General features: G+C 35.7%; 2 protein-coding genes across 4 annotated transcripts; both read left to right on the top strand.

Annotated features, from left to right (window-relative positions):
- Window positions 1-9336: 9336 nt before the first annotated feature.
- On the top strand, window positions 9337-10657 carry LOC132284742 (uncharacterized). Its single transcript, XM_059786875.1, has 2 exons — window positions 9337-10151; window positions 10322-10657. The coding sequence occupies exons 1-2, from the start codon at window positions 9725-9727 to the stop codon at window positions 10423-10425; spliced, it is 531 nt and encodes a 176-aa protein (XP_059642858.1). The 5' UTR covers window positions 9337-9724; the 3' UTR covers window positions 10426-10657.
- Window positions 10658-12211: 1554 nt separating this feature from the next.
- LOC132284338 (anthranilate phosphoribosyltransferase, chloroplastic-like) lies at window positions 12212-17642 on the top strand. Of its 3 annotated transcripts, none has more exons than XM_059786434.1 (10): window positions 12212-12503; window positions 12600-12743; window positions 12853-13014; window positions 13123-13206; window positions 14375-14563; window positions 15618-15708; window positions 15881-15940; window positions 16182-16300; window positions 17021-17155; window positions 17252-17642. In XM_059786434.1, the coding sequence occupies exons 1-10, from the start codon at window positions 12300-12302 to the stop codon at window positions 17282-17284; spliced, it is 1221 nt and encodes a 406-aa protein (XP_059642417.1). In that variant the 5' UTR covers window positions 12212-12299; the 3' UTR covers window positions 17285-17642. The 3 variants fall into 3 exon arrangements, with proteins under 3 accessions (XP_059642417.1, XP_059642415.1, XP_059642416.1); XM_059786432.1 differs by having other exon boundaries at window positions 12213-12503; window positions 17277-17642; XM_059786433.1 differs by having other exon boundaries at window positions 12213-12503; window positions 17249-17642.
- The last annotated feature ends 2133 nt before the right edge of the window (window positions 17643-19775 follow it).

Genomic DNA, 19775 nt, shown 5'->3' with positions numbered 1-19775 from the left:
ATGTGAAAAAGAAAGAAGAAATGGACACCAAAAATCAAGTAATCACACTTGGGTGTAACAAGTTGCTTTCTCTATCCAAGAAAAAGTTTTCAAATCAGGAAGAGTTTATTGACAGTATTCGTAACATAGGAATATCTCAAGAATTTGCCACTAATATTAAAAGGTCCATAAGAGATCGTTATGTGATCATTATCTGTGATGGAGGAGGTCAATACCGTGATTCCATCATTTTCAATGGAACAAAGGAAAAGGATAACGTCATCTCGTTTGATAAATTGACGGCATCTCGTTTGATAAATTGTCCATTTAAAATTTGGGGTAAAAGAAAAGATGAATTTTGGAAGGTGGAGTTAAAAAAATATGTCGCATAATCATAAGCTTTCAATCAATATGTCTGGACATCCTTCTTGCCGACAATTTTAAAACAAAGAGATCATGCAAATTAAGAAAATGACAAAGGCATGAATACCACCACGACAAATACTTTCATCTCTTCAACAAAGTAATTCAAATCTTCAAGCAATATCTAGGAACTTATACAATACAAAGGCTAAAATCATAAAGAGAGAGTTTGGTAAGTCGTACAATGATTCAAGCATTGTTTGAATAATTAGGTCAATGTGGTTTTACTTTTAATGTTAAGTGTGTGATACCCATCGGATTCGAGACACGGGTTAATCAAGCTCAGGCCTAAACCCAAGGGAAATATCAAACAATTAATACGTAATGAACACAAATGACAAAATGAATTTAAGAAATAAAGTTTAAGCTGAAAGAAACTAAAATAAAATCCTCAAATAATAAAGATTAAATAATCCAACTCCAAAACCTCCAAGGGTACAACTCGGGAATCCATCTCTAGTGGACCCCTTATAATAATCCAAACAGTGATAAAAATAACTGATAAGACATTCAGAAGTAAGCTATGAAGAGAAATCCTACATCGTCAGTAGAGTGAATAGAAACCTCTGCTCAGTACGAACACGTCTAAGTCTGGAACTGTTGTGTACTTAAAAAATAGAAGTGGGTCAGGCCCACGCGCAAGTTCTATACTATTACAATCCAAATAGAGGTCCGATATGCATGTACATCATAACAATCCAACAATAACTAATAGTCCGTAAGTCTATATATATAATCACACTAAAGGACTTTCACTGGCCTACAGGCCAGCCTCAACCTGAATAGAGGTAACATGCCAAAACGCACACGAAGTGGGCATGTGTACCTAACCTAAACAGGGTACACCTCCAACCATCGTAGCCAGCTATGCATCCCAATGCATATACGCTCCCTAACCAACGACTCTGAGACTCAGGCTCATATTGTAGCACCATAAAAATATATTTAAAATCTATTCCAAACCGAGAGTGTCATTCAACTATTTAGTGATCTGACACAAAATACAGGTAGGACTTAACTTTTGTAGTTACTCCATCCTTTAATCCAGCGTATGTAGGACTTAGCGTTTTTGAGCTAATCCCCCTAATATGACACAGTCCCATACCGGTGCATACAATCCATCCATCCAGTGTTGATAATATAGATGACAATAAATATCAACATATCTAGTATAAGCATTACAAGAATACTTAAAGAGCAGGCTTGTTTAATACATCCAGTATATGATTCCCTAACAAATTCAAATCGCAAAGAATAAATATCATCATTCCATAACTCACAATAAGCATAATAATAACAATAACAGTATTTACATGCTTACTTGTAATTACTCCACAACATCCTATAAGTGGATATTAATAATTCCTGATAACCACCAACTCGTTTCTTATTAAGCATTAACTGAATGTGCATTAGTTAACCGGCTTAATCTCATACCACTGTTAAATGATTTACATGTCCAACTCCTATTTCAATCACTAATTTAAAACTAAACAACTTGAATTATCTACAACGTTGTAACCAAAAAATATATAATCATTCTGTAACTTAACATGCTTAGTTTGAATTACATAAACACGATTAAACAATATATCCATTCCCAGATAAATAACAACTCATAAGGTTATACACTCCAAATCTTCCACCTCCAAAAATCAGTTCACAAGTTCACTTAAAACTATAACAGCTTAATCCACCGATTTCTTTGTGATTTATTATGTATTATTACACCCTCAGAACCTTTAATATGACTTAGATGCTACTGAAACATCCTTGTATAGCTTCTAACTGCATCTAGAAACACCAAATTCTGAAACCCGAACCAAAACTGTCTCTGAAAAACGAAAAACTAAAAAATTGTTGAAGGAGCCGGCTCCCTAAACATTGGAGCCGCCTCCACTGATCCTTGAGCCGGCTCCACACATAGTGGAGCCTGCTCTGCGTTTTGGTGAACTTGTTCCTCCCCTGTTCGTCATCTCCTTCCACTCCGACAGTATTTAGCTACTTTGTTCCTCCAAACCAACTTCCTTACTGGTTAAAACTAAGTCCCAAGGTGCTTTAAAATTATTTAAATTCATTACTTGTTAATTACATTCATCCAGAACAAGAACAAGCAACAACAGTTTCAAAACGAACAGATTACACATACCAAAACATATATAGTTTTTAAAACCAATTAACGTGGAAACTAAGTTAAACCAAATTAATTTAAGTTTATTTCATCCTGAGATTGTATTAGAGATGTAAAGAACACAAGCCAAAGAGATTGAGTTAGATATAAAACTTGCCTTATACCGACGGTTCTTCCCAAGTTCTCCGGTAAAATTCTCTGTTTGCTTTCTCCCTCCCTGTTTCCTCTATGCCTCCACAGAAACCTACGGTTTTGTTTTGTTTTTCTTTAAACCCTAAACCACCGTATAAACCTATTTATAACCTTAAACATTAAACCCTAATCCATGTATACTTCGGCCCATAGGCAAACCTAAGTTATACAATATCGGCTGCCTATGAAAACTATAAACCCCATAAAACTATAGTCACGTTGCAAACTAACTAAATCCAATTAAATTTAATTTAACTTAAAACAATTAAATTATTAAATCACATTAATTTCCTATTTATTCCCATTAACTCAAATTAACATAATTAAAGAAATAAATTAAAACAACCAATTACGACAACTAAGTAAAACAGAACAATTAAATAAAGTAAATCAAGTAAATGAAAACAAGTAAACAAATGCAACTAAACAAGTAAAACAAGTAAATCAAACCAAAGAAATAAACAAAAGCAATATTTAATAAATTAAATATCAGGACTATCCTTTTGAAATTAGGGGTATTACAAAGTGTGACAAGGATAATCGTTTAACTCATTTGTTTTTTGCATACCCTTCTTCAATTGCATTAATAAAGAATTATCCGTGTGTTTTTGTGATGGATTGTATTTATAAAACAAATAGATATAAGATGTCGTTACTTGATATTATTGGAGTGTCAAGTTCCAACAATTCATTTTATTCTTGTTTTGTTTTCCTACAAAAAGAAGAAGAGGAGGACTATGTTTGGGCTTTGGAAAGGTTCAAGAAAATTCTTGGTGATGATAGGTATCCTTCATTGATTGTATCTGATAGAGAGTTAGCACTAATGAATGGTATTCAAGCTATCTTTCCGAGTTGCACATCTTTTATGTGTATGGCACATTGAGAAAAATATTCTTTCAAATTGTAAGCGTCATTTTGAAGAGAAAAATAATTGGGATACATTTCTATCTATTTGGACAAATTTGATGAACTCTTCAGATGAATCAACATTTGATGAAGCTTGAAATCATTTTGAAATTCAATATAAAGAACAAAGATCTATTTTAAGTTACATCAAAAGCACTTAGCTTCCATTCAAAGAAAGATTTGTAGATGCATGGACAGAGAAATATGCACATTTTGGAAATCGTATCACTTCAAGGCTGAAGGTGCACATGCAACACTGAAGAGACATCTACAAGTTTCAACAGGTGATTTTTGGGAGGTAAAAGAATAAAAAAATTCTCTTGCAATTGGAAATCAATTTCAAGAAAGAAAAGTAAATATTTTGAGTGAAAAGGTCTGTATTTTACATAAATTTAACATTCCTTTTTTCAAAGAGCTTATTACTCATATTTCTATATTTGCATTTGGGAAGCTTTATAAGTAATATGAGATGGCTCAATCTGATACACCATTGCCTCCATGCAAAAATCATTTTTCAAGTACTATAGGTCTTCCTTGTGCACACAAGATAACAAATGAGAAATATATAATTTTGCAGCTTGCTCATATAAATCCACAGTGGAGATTTGATAGATCATTTTTTGATATGGGTGTTGGTTTGATTAATCAAGAAGACCATATTGATGATCTTCTCAAGGAGTTCCATGATAAATACAAACAAATGCCACTTACTGAAAGGGAAGATTCTCGGAAGCAAATTGCTCAACTTGTTGATACTTCCGTTCTTGTGATTCTTGCACCTAAAATTCAATCCCACAAAGGACGTTCATTGGGTTCAAAGGGAAAAAACAACAATAGTTCTACAAGTCGAGATCCTTCTGCATTTGAGATATATCGCTGAAAACTCCCGACAATGTGGTGTATGCAAAAACGTTGGGCATAACAGTCGCACTTGCAAACAGAAAGTTGGAACAATTAGATTGAGCCCTCCACGTGTCTTGCCTAACCAAGAAAAAAATGTATACATTATGGAAACAAGTGATTGGAATGCATCACCTTACTCCAGTAATAGTTTTCCATTGAATTAAAGTGCTTTTGTGAGGTTTTTTTTTTTTTTTTTTTAAATTAATTATTATTTTAGAAGCTTCATGTTACGTCCTTTTTTTATTTTTATTTTGTGCAGGAGTAAAATTAATTTTTGGAAATTAGCTAAGATGTTGATAACGTCATTATGCATGTAAGTTTCTTTTCTAGGTATTGATTTTACATTATATATGCATTGAAGTTACTATCATATGAAAGAATGCTAATGCATTTTTTACTCATTGTGCATGTGATATGTCGTTTCCTTTGAGCTTGGTTAGTTTATAAATGCGGATGGATGGTGAAAATAGCTGGATAAATTATAAATGAAAATTTTAATTGAAGTAGTTTTTGTCATGTTGTTTTCATGTTCACTTTAAAGATGATGTTAAATCTTAGTGATGATTTCAGTGACTTTGAAATTAGATACTAGTTTCGGCTCTTTCAATGGCTTCCCCTTGATATCGACTCTTTTTTATTTTGCCAATAAAATATTATAAATTGTGTTGAATAATTTTTCTCCTGAATGTATTACATTTTGACATATTAAAGTATGTTGCTCGACAACCTTTTCTTCTGTATATGACGTCATCTTTTTTGTTGAAGGATGTCCACCTTTCAAATAGGAAAGAAAATATTATACAATTTCTTCAGTATATCAACTCTTTTTATTTTGCTAATAAAATGTTATAAATTATGTTGAAGAATAATGTTTCTCTTTGCATTTTGACATAGAAAAGTATGTTGCATGACAGCCTTCTCTTTTGTACATAGGCATTGCTTTTCTTTCTTGTACTTGTAGAGGGGTATTTTCATACTCAAAAAGCTTCAAATGGCTATATTCCTCTTCGTGGCTATCGCGATTTCACCAAATGGGTTGAATTAAGCTTCCGTCACAATTTCTTAGATTGACCATGTATGGGAGACAGAAGTGAATCCGAAAGTGCTTGATAATCAGTTTGCCTAGCTACCCGGTAAGAGCTAAATTCTCATGGAACTTTCTATCTTTGGTGGAGAGTTGGTCTTATTGGCAAATCCATCCCCATATTTATATGGTTCTTTAGCTGATGTTTTGTATTATTTTTGCTTTAAAGAACTGGGAAGAAAACCAACCTATATTTGATCTCAATATTTGAACTAACAAGACGTATATTTGGAGCTCAAACTCGAAGGGATCGTAACAGGGGCGCCACTTTCATATAAGTGTACTTACTGCCGGCGTGTTTAGGCATATGAATATCAAAATGGTTTGTCTGATATTCCTACATCCAGGTACAGACCATGAACCCTCTTGCACGAAGCCAAAAGCCAGGTGAAACCCCCTCATAGTCGGAACCTTAGATGCTTTTCAGAAAATGAGCATAGAAATGAGAGACCGTTACCGTGCTGTGCTAAAAGTTTCTTTTAAAAAAGTATCGTCATCTGGAAGTTTCTTCTATGTATCCTGTTCTATTTTCTTTCAGCTTTTGGTTATTGGTTCTCTGTTGTGGGTGAATCGGTCCTGCGTACTAGGCTGTTGATGGAGCTTTGGGGGATCCGTGGTGGTTTTCTTAGTTGGTTGCGTTTGGGTTTGATTTGGGTCAGGATGGGTTTTCTTTTGGTCTTATCTAATGAGTTACTTGGGAGTTTATTGGACTTGTTCGCCTTCTAGGGCCGAAGGGTGGCATCGGAATGTTACCGGATGATCTGGGTTTCACCAGTGATTGTCGGCCGGTTATGGTTTGGGTGTCCTTGGCTGCTGTTGTTATGTTTTGGTTAGGCATATGCGTGGTGGGAGTGGATATCGGTATGCTTGCCGTGGCCGTTGGTGTGCCGGTGTCCTGTGCATGGCCTGTGTTGGGGTTTGCTTTTTGTGTTTTTAAGATCTCGGTTATTTGCTTGTGGATTTGTTAGGTCGAGTCTTGTAGACGATGTCTTGGTGGGTACACCTCGCTTTGGGTTTTGGCTGTTCTGTGTTGGCCAGATTTTGCTGTTCGTGGGGATTTGGCGGGCATGCTCGGCGAGTTTCGGCTGGGTCGGCTGCGGGTACTGGATTCTGTTTGGTTGGGGGCCGACTTACTGACGTCATGGCTAACTTTTTTCCAAATATTTTTAACGCTCTTGGTTGCGTGTGTAGGAGATCTGTTTTTATCTCTGTTCCCTCGTGGTCTGTGTCAAGGATAGATATTGTACTATCCAGTAAGATATGCTTGCATGATGTTATTACTTGAGCTATTTTCCTGCGGTGGGCCAGCTTCTTGACTCTTCTAATGCTTTTTATAAGTCGGTGTTATACTTCCGAGGTTTGAGATGCACTGTGATGCAGCCTTTCCTTTGCCTAAATGTTGTGACGTGTATGGTTATGCTTGATTGGCGTAGTAAGCAACTTGGATCTTATTTATAGTGCTTTTTCTGTTGCTTTTTGTGTTTATCTCTGTATACTCTTTGGCTATCAAATCCCATTTTTGTTAATAGTAGTAATTGTGCTTTTTTTACTTTTGTGTTATGCTTTTGAGTCTTCTACTTTTGAGTCCAGTGTGTTTTTTAGTTGTCTTTTAGTTGGTTGGTTTGCGATGGTGTCTACCATTCTCACTCAGTTTCAAGGGTTGACGTTAACATCGAAGGAAAAGGAGCCCATTCAGTTGACGCTGGATGATATTGTTCAGAGTGACAAACTGTGTCACTCTAGTCTTTTTGGGAAAGTGTGGGTTTCTAAAACGACGACTTTATCTGGGGCTAAGTTTACTTTTGCTAAGCTTTTTAATAAGTTATCGCTAAAGGATAAACAACAAGAGCCTATCGCTAAGCGGTTACAAGTTTTTAAGGTGGCGCGTAATCTCTTTCAACTGTTTATTCCGGATGCTACTATTCGGCAACGTATTTTGGATGGCTGTCCATGGCTTTTTGATGGCCATCTAGTGGTGATTAAGGCATGGGAGGAGAGTTTATTACTGTCTGATACTCCGTTCCAAGTCTCTATTTTTTGGATACAGCTGTTTGATGTGCATGCCAACTTTCTGTCAGAGAAGGTTGGGGAAAAAATTGCCTCTTCTTTCAATCAGTGTTTGAAAATTGAACTGAGGGATAAAGGTTTGGGTAATGGGAAAGAGTTGGAGATGATTGCTAGTCGGGTTCTACGTCTTCAGGTGGAGTTGGATATCACACAGCCTTTTCAACGCCATCTTCTTCTTACTAGTCCGACGGGTGAAGAATCTAGGGCACAGATATGTTATGAGAAGTTGCCCATTTTTTGTTTTACTTATGGTGTTATTGGACATCAGTGGAAGTCTTGCCTAACTGGATCGTCTGTGGGGCCAAGGCATATTAAGGAGTATGGCAATTGGTTGGGTGTTGATGGTTTTTTGGGCAAAGATCTTTAGAATATAGAGCGAGATGGGGTGGATTTGGGTAGTGATATTCATAATAAGAGCTGGTTGTATGTGGAGGATGGCGATGTCGTTAATGTGGCTGGTCTTGTGGGGTCTAAGTCGTCTTCTACTTTCCGCGAGGTTCCTGGGTGGGAGGTTGATCCGTCTATTCCGTTTGCTCTTCATGGTAATAATCAGGGATTTCACTTGGGGGAGCCATTGGGTACTGTCGTGGTTGCTCTTTCCAGTGTAGGTGGACCATCCCGCCAGGTTGAGGGTCTTGGTATGGGGAATGTGTCGGGTGGTGAGGGTTTGGGTCTGCCTGGGGTGCTTTTGGATCAGGTCCCATGTCGGGGAAATGATGTTTCTCCTTCTGGTGTGCCTATTGTACCAATGCTGGGTGGCTTAATTCAAGGTTCTTCATCGCAGAGTCATGTGACGTTGGCCCATAACGAAGAACTTATGATTTCGGACTTGTTACTTCTCCTATTAAGGGTCGGATCCTTCCTTTGCAACGGTGGGATGAAATGTCAAAAGGTTGGAAGAAAGGTAAGGGTTTGGCTAAGCCTGTGTTTGGATCTACATCTGATTCATCTGCTACTTCTCACAGTCAAGGGTCTTCTCCAGTTAAGAAAGGTCGGAAGCGTCGCCAGTCTAGCTCTAATGGGTCTTCACGTGGCCGTGTGAGAGGGGACAAAAAGATTAAGGCTTCGCTTGTTAATGATGTGTCTCCATCTGTGGATATGGATGTTATTGGTGGTGACGTTGGCATGCGGTTGATTCATCTGCAAAGTCTGGGGCTTAGTTAACGGACTCTTTTACTTCCGAATCATCTCAATCTTTTGCGACTCAGTTGGCTTTACTTGTGGGAGCTACTAATCCCATACTTACTGACACCTTTTGAGTTTGTCTGTTGTCAAGACTATGATCTTCACATATGTGTTAGTTTGTTTTGCTAGCTTTTGTTATGGTTGTGGTGGCTCTTGTTTTGTTTTGTTATGATGGATAATCCTTACCTTGTATTTGTCACATGGCGTTGGTGTTTGTTTTTGTCAGGAAAAAAAAATAATAATAATAATAAATAAATAAATAAATAAAATCTGTTTGCCTTTTAAATAGAAAAGGAGAATAATTTTCCTTTTTAATTTTTTTCCTGGATGTATTGGCATACTTTTCGGAAAGTATTTGATTTAGAAAAGGTAATTAGGATATAATAAAATAAGAGATGGCACATTAATTAGTTTAGGGATATTTTTGTCATTCACTTTAAAGAAAAAAAGAAAGGTGCAGTGTAAGTGGAAAGAATTGAAATGTAAATATCGCCTCCCTAAATTTAAAACTAATAATTATAATTTTTAAATTATAAAAATACCCCTATTAAGTGGGTCTTCTTCCTCTCAGACTCTGAGTCAACCCAGTTCGTCCCCGATTTGCTTAAAGAGAGAATGCGATGGCGAGCTTGGAGCAAAGACGGCTGGGTAAATCCACTTTGATTTTTCTCTAAGACAATACCCTAAATCGTAGTGAGAGATGAGTGAAAAAAACAGCGATTAGTGAGAGGCGGCGGTGCTAGCGACAGTTAGAGTCGCGATTCCGGCGGCGGCAGCGGCGGCGGCGGCGGCCAATGAACGGCGGTGATGTGTGGCCGGAAACGGCTCCGTAGAGGAACAGATCTGACTCGAACATGTTTATTGTCACCTACACGGCTGAGCACAACCACCCCATGCCGACTCACCGGAATTCACTCGCCGGGAGCACCCGCCAGAAGCCGGTCACACCCCAAAAGGCCACCGGCGGTGATACTAACAAACCCAGTTGCTCCTCCCCTGTTTCGCCGGCCAGTCTCTCTCCGACGAACGAAAAGGTTGATAGCAGGGAAGACTTGATGCTGGAAGTTGATGAAGATCGCGTGTGTGATCTAAAGCTGTATTTCTTGTATATTTTTTGTCTTTCAATGGCTTCCTCTGTGTCACGCCCACCAACACCATTAACATTCCTTCATAAAAGAACCCATTTCAGAGTCTCACCCAACCAAATTGTCCCTTCCATTCTTCAGAAGAAACAACTACAATTCAAGTCAAAGCCATGTATGACATTTGGAGCTTCTAATGGTAAGTTTCATCTTCTCACCAATCAACCCCTTGTTTCTGCTTTTACAAGAGCTTCCTCAAATGGGTCTCTTCATTTCATTGAAGAAGATGAGATCTTGATGCCACTTGAGGAACGCCTGGTGAAATTTGCTTTCTGAGTTTTGTTTTGGGCGTCTCTATCTCTTGTCTAGTTTGCTGCTTTATGGGGAAGCTAAAGCTGCTCAGGCTACTGCGGATTCCATTAGAGATTTGGTCTCAAGATTGCGTCGTCCTTGCGGAGCCCGGGATGGCCTGATGAGGCTGTTGTGTTTGCCCTAGCTACACTCCCTGTGATTGAGCTTTGTGGTGCTGTTCCTGTGGTTACTGGTTGCAACTCAAGCCCACATTCCCAACTGTCTACTCTGTTCTTGGGTTGGTCTAAATGACTCAACTCTCACTCCTGATCTTGTTCGAGTTTGTTAGAGGCTATTTTAGTCATCGAGATTGTTTTTCAAATTTAATATTAAATTATAAGGTTAATTTTGTCATTTCACAATTTAATAGAGGTTGTTTAATTTTAATAATTTTTTTTTAAAGAAACTAATCGCAGGGGAAGTTATGTGATTTTTTTCTTTATTAATTTTTATTTTTTTAAAAAAATCAATCTCAACATCTCATTTGTGTTCAAATTTGATTTCATATATCAATGTAATTTAGATAAGACATCCAAACCTCGGGAGTTTACCATTCACAAGTTAAATTTAGCAATATTCGGGTGTGATTCATTTTTTTAATCTAGTTGCTTGGGTTTAATTATTTGAAATTTATTCATATCAAATAATTTGAATCTAATATATTTTATTATCATTATTAAATTATTAATAAATATATTGTTTGAATTTTGTAACAAAGTTTTCATATGAGACATTCTAAGTATAAATTTTACAAATTGTTCTTTTAATCCAATTTTGAAAAATGAAGAATGACACTCGTTCTCTGTCAACGAATACTTAGTCTCAGTATGGCAAGTAGCATTTTATAAATTATTGTGATTTTTTTGGTACTTATTTTATTTTTGAAGTGATGGGTTTGTGTGATATGTTTTTCGTGACACCAGCCATGTGATTTAATCAACAAAGTTTGCACGTTTCAAATATTCGTGAAAAGATTTATAATTTTTATGGCCACTTTGGTTGGAAATATTGGAAGAAAAATAATAGAAAAAAAAAATATAGAGAGATTATTTTTGTGTTTGGAACAAAATTTTAAAAGAAAAATAAAGAAAATGGAGGGATTTAGAATACATTAAAGTTTGATGAGTTGGTTTTGTTATCCTTTTAAAGTGGAGGAAATAAAAAAAAAAAAAATTAACATTTTTAATAAAACTTTGTTAATATCAGATTTACATTTATTTCGATAAGATATAAAATTTATGAAAAATGATATGATAATAAAGAAGTTTCCTTTTTATTTATTTCTCCAAATACAATTTAATCAATCAAATACCATACACTACCCACTCCTTTAATTTTATATATTTTCCCTTATAACTAAATCTTTATTTTCTTATTCATTGTACCAAACATAGCCTTAAATTCGGTTTAGATAATACAATATTTTGTTTTTGTATAACTTAATTTTTTCTACAAACAAATAGATAAGATAAAATTTATTTAAGATAAATTAATTTAGACTAGCTATCCTATTTTATATGCATAACTTCAGTTTTTTTTTTTTAACTCACACATTGGTTTTTTTTTTTCTTTCCCCAAAGACAAACTAGAATCAAATTTAGCTTTAATTAGATAAAGTAAATCTTAACACTTTGGCAATGATTTTTTTTCTTTTCTTCCAAACCAAATAATTTCAAAATTTTATTTTGTAAATATTCATTTGACTTTAAATTAGTTTCACTTTTTTTTTCTTAATTGAATCACGAAAAAAGAACAGTTTTGGATCTAAATTAACGGAGGATTGACGTAATCCAAGAACCAGCATTTAAATATTTTTTTGTTGCTAATAAAGGAAGGAAATGTGGGGCTCCAATTAATACCCTTGTATATTTTCACAAATACCAAACCAAACACGTGATAGTAAAACCCTATTTATGTACAGTATAACACACCTTCATAACTGTTCTTTGACTGAGAAGGTGAAGAAGTACTTTGTTGTCTGTGTTCGGGGACAATAATGGCTTTGTTTCAGTGCTATTCTACAATTCCATCTTCTTCTTCTTCTGCATATATTCATCGATCTTCTCCGAGCCCTGTGTCCCGGAATTGTTTCTTCAATGCACCAATTTCTCGGGAAAATGATAGAAAATATACAACTTTAGTGTGCTGTTTGTCCAGTGCTCATAACAATTCAAGTTCGACCATAACATCTGTCAATCAGGTCAGGACCGGATTACAATTCTTTTATCAATTTTGATTTTGGAGATCATCGCATGATTTGACCCTTTTTTTTTTTTTTTTTTTTTTTTTTTTGTAGTTGATTGAATCTCTGATCAATCGTGTCGATTTGTCTGAGCTTGAGGCCGAACAGTCTCTCGATTTCTTACTGAATGAAGCTAATGAGACATTGATAAGTGCGTTTCTTGTGCTGTTGAGAGCAAAAGGAGAGACTTATGAAGAAGTAAGTCAAGTCTATATGTATGTATGTAAGTATGTATGTGCGCGCGCGTGGTATATTGTTGGCATAGTTTTGTGGGGAGTAAATATCTTATAGGGTTTCAATGTATCAGGTGGTAGGATTGGCGAGGGCGATGATGAAGCACGCTAAGAAGGTTGAAGGACTGGATAATGCGGTCGACATTGTCGGAACCGGCGGTGATGGCGCGAACACGGTGAACATTTCCACCGGTGCTTCAATACTTGCCGCCGCTTGTGGTGCAAAAGTTGCAAAGGTGACTTTTTTTACATCAATGGATATGACCTTTTTAATCTATCTGTGGTGGTGTGATTTCTAGTTGTTTTTTTTATAAAATGCCAAAATTTTATTGTTCAATCTGTAGCAAGGGAATCGTTCGAGTTCTTCTGCGTGTGGAAGTGCCGATGTGTTGGAGGCTCTAGGGGTGGCAATCGACTTAGATCCTGAGGTATGTGCACTTTATATATTATGGATGGATGAGAAACTGAATTAATTGCACTGTACTATGATCAATTTTGGGGGTTGGTGAATCACATTTATTATATCACAGAAAGCATAACTAATTTATTGACTGCAGCAGAACTTGAATGATATATACTATCAACTTCATCTGTTCCTGTCTAGTTCTTATCTTTTTCTGCTTTCTCCTCACTCTCACTCTTGCTTTGAATAATAACTATCTTTCTTCACTCTCTCTTTCTCTCTTATATGCTTCCTGCTTTCTATCTTTCTCTCTCTATATAGAGTAGAATGACAAATAGGACTCGTGTATTTAATGCCAAATAATTGGGAGAAACATCTGTTGAATTGAGTTGAGGCTGTACCTCTCATTGTTCTGCAGTTCATAAATGCTTTCACTATTTTATACTTGCTTGTGGATAATTTTTGGTCCATTATCTTAAAAAAGAACAATTGCCAACACTAACCACTAAACTTAACAAAGAACAATTACCTAACACTAACCACTAAACTAAACAGAGATCAGTTACCTCTATTATTCTTTAATAAAAAGTACGTGTACCCGAATCTGAGATCTTAATTTTTACTTTTTTCCCCCACTCCCCGATTTGCCTTCATGAGCAGGAAACTGGTTTCTATCTCTTTAATCTTCTTCTTCTTCTTTTTCTGGCTGTTCACTTGGCCTGGTTGTTAAACAGATAATTTCTCAGACATTGACTTCCTTTTTGTATTTCTTTTCTTGAATGGATAAAACTACACTACTTATAAAAATAAAAAGAAAAGGAAAAAAGGATAAATTTTCACTAATTTGATAAAATTTCAAATACAACAGAACACATTTCTCTAGAGAAGCAGTCACCTTTCAGAATCCCATGGGCATCGCATTCTATTAGCATGACTTGCTTTTGGGTTATAGTAGTGAAGCATAATTCTTCGTATGAATTGCATGTGATCAGCATATCTTGACCTTTTGAAAGGGACTCCCCCTCAGAAATGTTAATTAAAGTATTGAATTCCATAGCGATAACAACTGACAAACATTTTTTGATGTGCTTGTGATGCAAGTTCTTTGAAGATGTGAAAAGAATACAAATCCTTGCCTCCATTGTTCTCTATGCATATATTGGTTCACTTGTTTTTTATTTTCTTGGAATCAGGGGATAACAAGGTGCGTAAAAGAAGCAGGAATTGGTTTTATGATGGCTCCGATCTACCATCCAGCAATGAAAATTGTCAGTCCTGTGAGGAAAAAGCTAAAAGTGAAGACTGTATTCAATATCTTGGGCCCTATGTTGAATCCAGCACGAGTACCTTATGCTGTTGTTGGCGTATACAAAGAGGACATGGTCAGTTACTCTGCTGCGCGTTGCAACTCTAGTAAAATATCGTAATTACCTGCGTACATAGATTGATTCTGCTCAATTTATGCTTTCTGAAGATGCTTTACTTTTTAGTACTTCATCAGGATGTCAGATTTGGTCTTGTTAATATATGTAGATATATGGGCCTTGGGGAGCTGTACTCTGTTGATTTTTTTGGCTATGCAATTTCTGATTTGATGCATCTCTCCCATGACCTTTGACAGCATCCCAGAGATGGTCTGTTTCCTTACTCTGAATGGTCAATCCTTGCTGGTTTTAGAAGTCAATACATTGAAAATTTTCTGGTCACACGTATATACGATTAATAATTGTAGCTTGTTTCTGGTTAATGTTGTCCAATCTCACATTTCCCTAACCTTGTTGCCTGTTAATGTTGTCCAATCTCACATTTCCCTGGGTGTACATGACAAAGCACTGTTATAATTTAGATGAATCAAAAGGTGAAGTTTATGAATGCTTTCCAGCTTGCTGAAATTAGGTGACAATGATGTGATTGTACAACCTTGGGGAATCCTTCTTGATTATTTACTCAGGAGTTTTATTAAATCTATGAAATTTGCTATTTATGTTATCGGAAGGTTTTCTCTAACTGGTCTTCAAAGATTCTATATAAATGATTGATATCTGTATCTTTGATCAAGTCAAGATCAGCACTCTTGCTGCAGGCTAAATGTAGAATGGCAGACTTGTTATCTTACTCTGATCGAGATGCTCTTGTTTCTCTCCTGGAGAGAGAAGATGATTTGCATTATGAGAAATAAGATAACTGTCCTGTCTTACAGCTAAAGAGTGTGTGGAACTGACCCATTATGTTTCATTCAGTTCAGTAATTGCAGATGGCAATAATTCCTTATCAATAAGTTATATATAAATGATATTATGGTTGTATGCATAAATATGTGTTGTTTTATTTGATGTTTAGGCTATAAATTTTTGGAACTTGTTGCATGTGGTTCTTGAAATTCTTCCCTACATATATATATAATTCTGACAGTAGAATAATTTGCTCTTTGGATAGGTCTATAAAATGGCAAAAGCACTCCAAAGATTTGGCATGAAAAGAGCATTAGTTGTGCACTCAGAGGGCCTGGACGAAATGAGTCCTCTTGGTAAGTACAGTTCCTTCTTGATATTACAGGAAATGTTTGCTTGCAGGTGTCATTGAACTTTAGTTTCTTGTTTCCAATAAGCTCCTGTCTTCACATTTCTACATTTTTAATTTTATGCGTAAAGTTTACTATCTAATGTATTCACACAAAATATCTGAACTGGCGTGGACAGGTCCCGGGATAGTTCTTGACGTTACTTCAGACAACATTGAGAAGTTCTCGTTTGATCCATGTAACAATCTCATCACTATCTTGAAATAAGTTCATAAATTTTCATTTATTCGGACAATCGATTTGCTAATGCTTACCCGCGACTGAGTGCAAGTTGTTAAGTCATATGGTGCAGGGATGAAGCTTGCTGGCAAGTAGTGATGAATCACTTTTTCATGTTTGTCTCTTAAATAATAATAACAATTTTAGAGATTGTATTATGTGATCAAATATTTTTTTTAATCGGCTTGTTTATTGGATAGTGGAGTTGGGAATTTCTCGCTGTACACTGGATAGCTTACGAGGTGGAGGCCCAGAGTATAATGCAGAGATACTAAAGAGTGTGCTATCAGGAATGAGAGGGCCCGTGGCTGATGCATTTGTAAGTTTCCTCATTGTCTTAGTCCTGTTCTCAATTTAATTTACTCTCTCTACACCACCCCCCTCTACAATTGTCATCAAATTAACCAAACATTTTTTACTTTGATTCAGCTCAGCTAATGTGTAAATATTTACTAAATTGTTTTTCGAATATGACAAATTAAACCAGTCCATTGTGCTTTTTATCTGACATTTTGAATTAGTTTTATTATTCTTGTGGAACAGTTCCTTTTCGTTGCCTTGCCACCATTTTTAGTCAGGAATGGATTCAAGGTCATTGGTGATTATTCACTATTCCCAAGTTTAACAATTGTTTTGGAGAAGTGATAATCGAAAATTTTGTAGTAGCACACGATTATTAATTGGTCATTAAAAGTTAAAATAAACTTAGGTACAACTATAACTTAGGTTAACTGTACCCTGAAGATCTCCGTAATCCTTCTTCTCTTGGAATGAATAAACCACTTTATCTTGATTTAAATTTAGCAATTCAAGATTAGATGCTATTTCTTTCCATGCTTTGATGTGATCCTACCTTGTTTGCAAATTTGATTGGTGTTGCTGAATATTGTCTGAATAATCAAGCCCATCAACATGTTAAAGGATAGTTAAATAGACACTAATTTAAATTAGGGTAAAAAAAATAGACACAATACAAGATACCAATGTAAAATTTCATATCTTTCAAATATTTATTAATTTTTCAAAAAAAATCATTCAGGTGTTAAATGCAGCAGCAGCTCTCTTAGTCAGTGGACGTGTAAACACACTCGCAGAAGGAGTAGACTTGGCTCGTGAGACACTGTTATCTGGTGAAGCTCTCAAGACCCTTGATTTGTGGATAGATATCTCCAATGTAAGTGCTATCAGGTTGCATATTTATCACACACTATTTAGCGATCAAACATCAACATTACCTTCAATTTCTAAGTATTGTTTTTCATTAAAGAAGGTGAATGAAGAACTGACCGTCACAGGTAATTAATGTCGACTTGAACAATGATAGCAGAGCTTTGAGGCTAGAATAATAAATTTTCAGAAATGTCCATTTTTGCGGATGAGACAACACAAATGTTTCAAGGTTCAAGGTGAGCGGGGTTAGAAATTCTCAAGTCAGTCAGCTAATGTTTCTGTACTCTCTTCGTGTTGTAGTTTCAGTGTGCTCGGAGACGTAGATTCAGTGAAAGAAATGAAATTTGTAACTTATGTAGCCGTAATTTGAAATAATTAGCTATGTGAGCAATTTTATTTTGGTATTTACAAATTTTAAACATCGGATTTAATGCTATGCATCATATTTATACAAACAAAAAGCAATAAAGCAGAATCGCTTTGGAGGACAATGTTTCAAAAATGAACTTGTGTTTGTTTGAATTCTTTATTGTGTTTCAACTTGTCTACATTAGCTTGCACTATGCTAAACATGGATACAAGCTCTAAGACTCCCTTTTCTCAAAATCCAACTTCTCACTATGCTCTTTTTTAAATCCTTTCCATATATAATTTTCATTTGCTGAAAAAAAGAAAAAAGAGAAATACAACAGCTCACTGGTATGGTCCATCTTTAACAAAAACTAGTGACAGCTTTTTGTCATTACTGGTTTCATAAAGCTTTGATTTTCCTATATTCCCTAGGATCAATGTTTCAAACCATTTTAGCTAAATATGTATTAAAGTTGTCAATGTAAGGAAAATCTCAAAGGAGTAATGTACTAATGATTGGTTGATCTCATTTCTATTAGCGTTCTTAGTTATTATAATCTAAATCATACAATTCTTCTAAATGAGTATTGCCTTCATGTTCTGTGCCTTCTCTCTCGTTTCCACTCTCTGTGATTTTGATTTTGTTACTTTCGGTCCACTCTATAGTGCTCTTTGTGACTTGCATTATATTTGTTATTATGCAGCTCAATTATCTGTTTGTTTAGGACGTTATTACTGTAAATTTCAGAAAACAAAAACTAGATGGAGTTTGCGCTCGTGTGAAGTGACTATTTCATGATCTCTTTTAGTCTTTTTGAACTTATCTCAAGAGGTTATGTCATTGTTTTAAGAATAGTGTTTAAGTAGCCAATTCAGTTGTGTTAATGTTTTTTCCATGGCAAAAGAGGACTATTAAAGGCACGATCTTGAAGCAACGAGCACATATAAATTCACGAGAGTACATGGATTTAACATGGGACATTAACATGAGACAGCACTAGCCTACGGAAAATTTAAGTGACAAGAATTCCTAAAATATAAAATAATAACAATAAAAAGATTTGAGAGACTATTCGTATAAAGAATACTTCCAAATTGTTAAGGACTTGAAGCGATATGTTTATCAGCATTTTCCTTTTCTTTTTGATCATCTGTGTGACCCATGTATTTTTTTTTTTTTTTTTCCTTTTTCAATAAACTCCTCCTTTGTACCCAAAATTGCAATTTAAAATAGCTTGAATGCATGCCTTTGTATAACCAATTGAAACCACTTAAGAAAAGTGTTTTGGAAGCAACAAAAAGAGCTATTACAACAGCCCTATTGAATTGGAACAGTCGTTTGGTGGAATCTAAGGGCATGTGAAAAGAAATTATGTGAATCAATAACAACCTAATTTTCAAAAGGCAATGCTACACCTAAAGATTATAAGAGTGGGTAAGCAGCACCATCAATAATTTAACTTGGTTTGTACCAACCGTTGAAGTTTTCGGATTAAATGACTGGAGTTTACACTTACCATTAAGTGAATCTGTCTGTAAAACGGGTGGGCTATAGATTGTGGTCAAATCTGTATATCAGCTAAATTTTGGACTGTGTGGCCAACCAAAGCTGGGTGGGCTATGGATGAAATGGTCCAAGTAAATAATAGTCGGATTGCTAAGTGTCACTTCTGATACCAACAATTTAGGGCTCATGGGGTTAAAAATAAAAGATAAAGGTGCTCCTGAGTCCTGAATAAGTTCAACCACACATGCTCAGACACACAGAGGCTGCTGGTATGGATAGCTATGGAGGAAAGTTAAAGTTGTTTGAAGACCACCTTCTTCAACGGCAACTCCTCCCTTCTGCCCAAACCCACTCCATTGCAGCACTGTCGAAGTTTCCGAGTTACCGGGATGAACCCTTGGGGGCCGCAAATGGAAGCAATGTTTCCATTCTTGATGTAATGATTTTAGAGTACTATTGAGCTATCAAAGCCAACTTCATTTTGTATGTGTTCGTTGTTAGATATTATTTTTGTCAATGTAACAGTGACATTCTAGGTTTTTCGTGTTTCAGTTGACGTTACTCAACTTCAGGAAGGAGATACTCCCATTTATTCACAAGACAACGATAAACTCTAATGGTGATTCTTCAAATGACATACATTCGATGGCTGACTGATCATACATTCGATGGTTGACTGATCATACATTCATAAGTAAGCTCTAAGTTAATCTATTTTGTCCAAGTTCGAAAAAAAAATCACTTCATAGTTGATATGGTCCTTTCA

Source organism: Cornus florida, unplaced genomic scaffold (assembly GCF_030987335.1).
Source record: "Cornus florida cultivar Cherokee Brave unplaced genomic scaffold, ASM3098733v1 CherokeeBrave_3.0.0_Hap2_Chr11, whole genome shotgun sequence".
Classification (NCBI taxonomy): Eukaryota; Viridiplantae; Streptophyta; class Magnoliopsida; order Cornales; family Cornaceae; genus Cornus; species Cornus florida.
Note: the sequence above shows the minus strand (reverse complement) of the source record. Positions and strands in the feature narration are given on the sequence as shown.

Excerpts from the sequence above, each read along its gene's own strand:
- LOC132284742 (XM_059786875.1), top strand. The coding sequence starts at position 9,725 with ATGTTTATTGTCACCTACACGGCTGAGCACAACCACCCCATGCCGACT. Across the intron at positions 10,152-10,321 it reads GACATTTGGAGCTTCTAATG|TTTGCTGCTTTATGGGGAAG; the intron begins GTAAGTTTCATC and ends TCTCTTGTCTAG.
- LOC132284338 (XM_059786432.1), top strand. The coding sequence starts at position 12,300 with ATGGCTTTGTTTCAGTGCTATTCTACAATTCCATCTTCTTCTTCTTCT. Across the intron at positions 14,564-15,617 it reads GCGTATACAAAGAGGACATG|GTCTATAAAATGGCAAAAGC; the intron begins GTCAGTTACTCT and ends CTCTTTGGATAG. Across the intron at positions 15,941-16,181 it reads GAAGTTCTCGTTTGATCCAT|TGGAGTTGGGAATTTCTCGC; the intron begins GTAACAATCTCA and ends TTTATTGGATAG.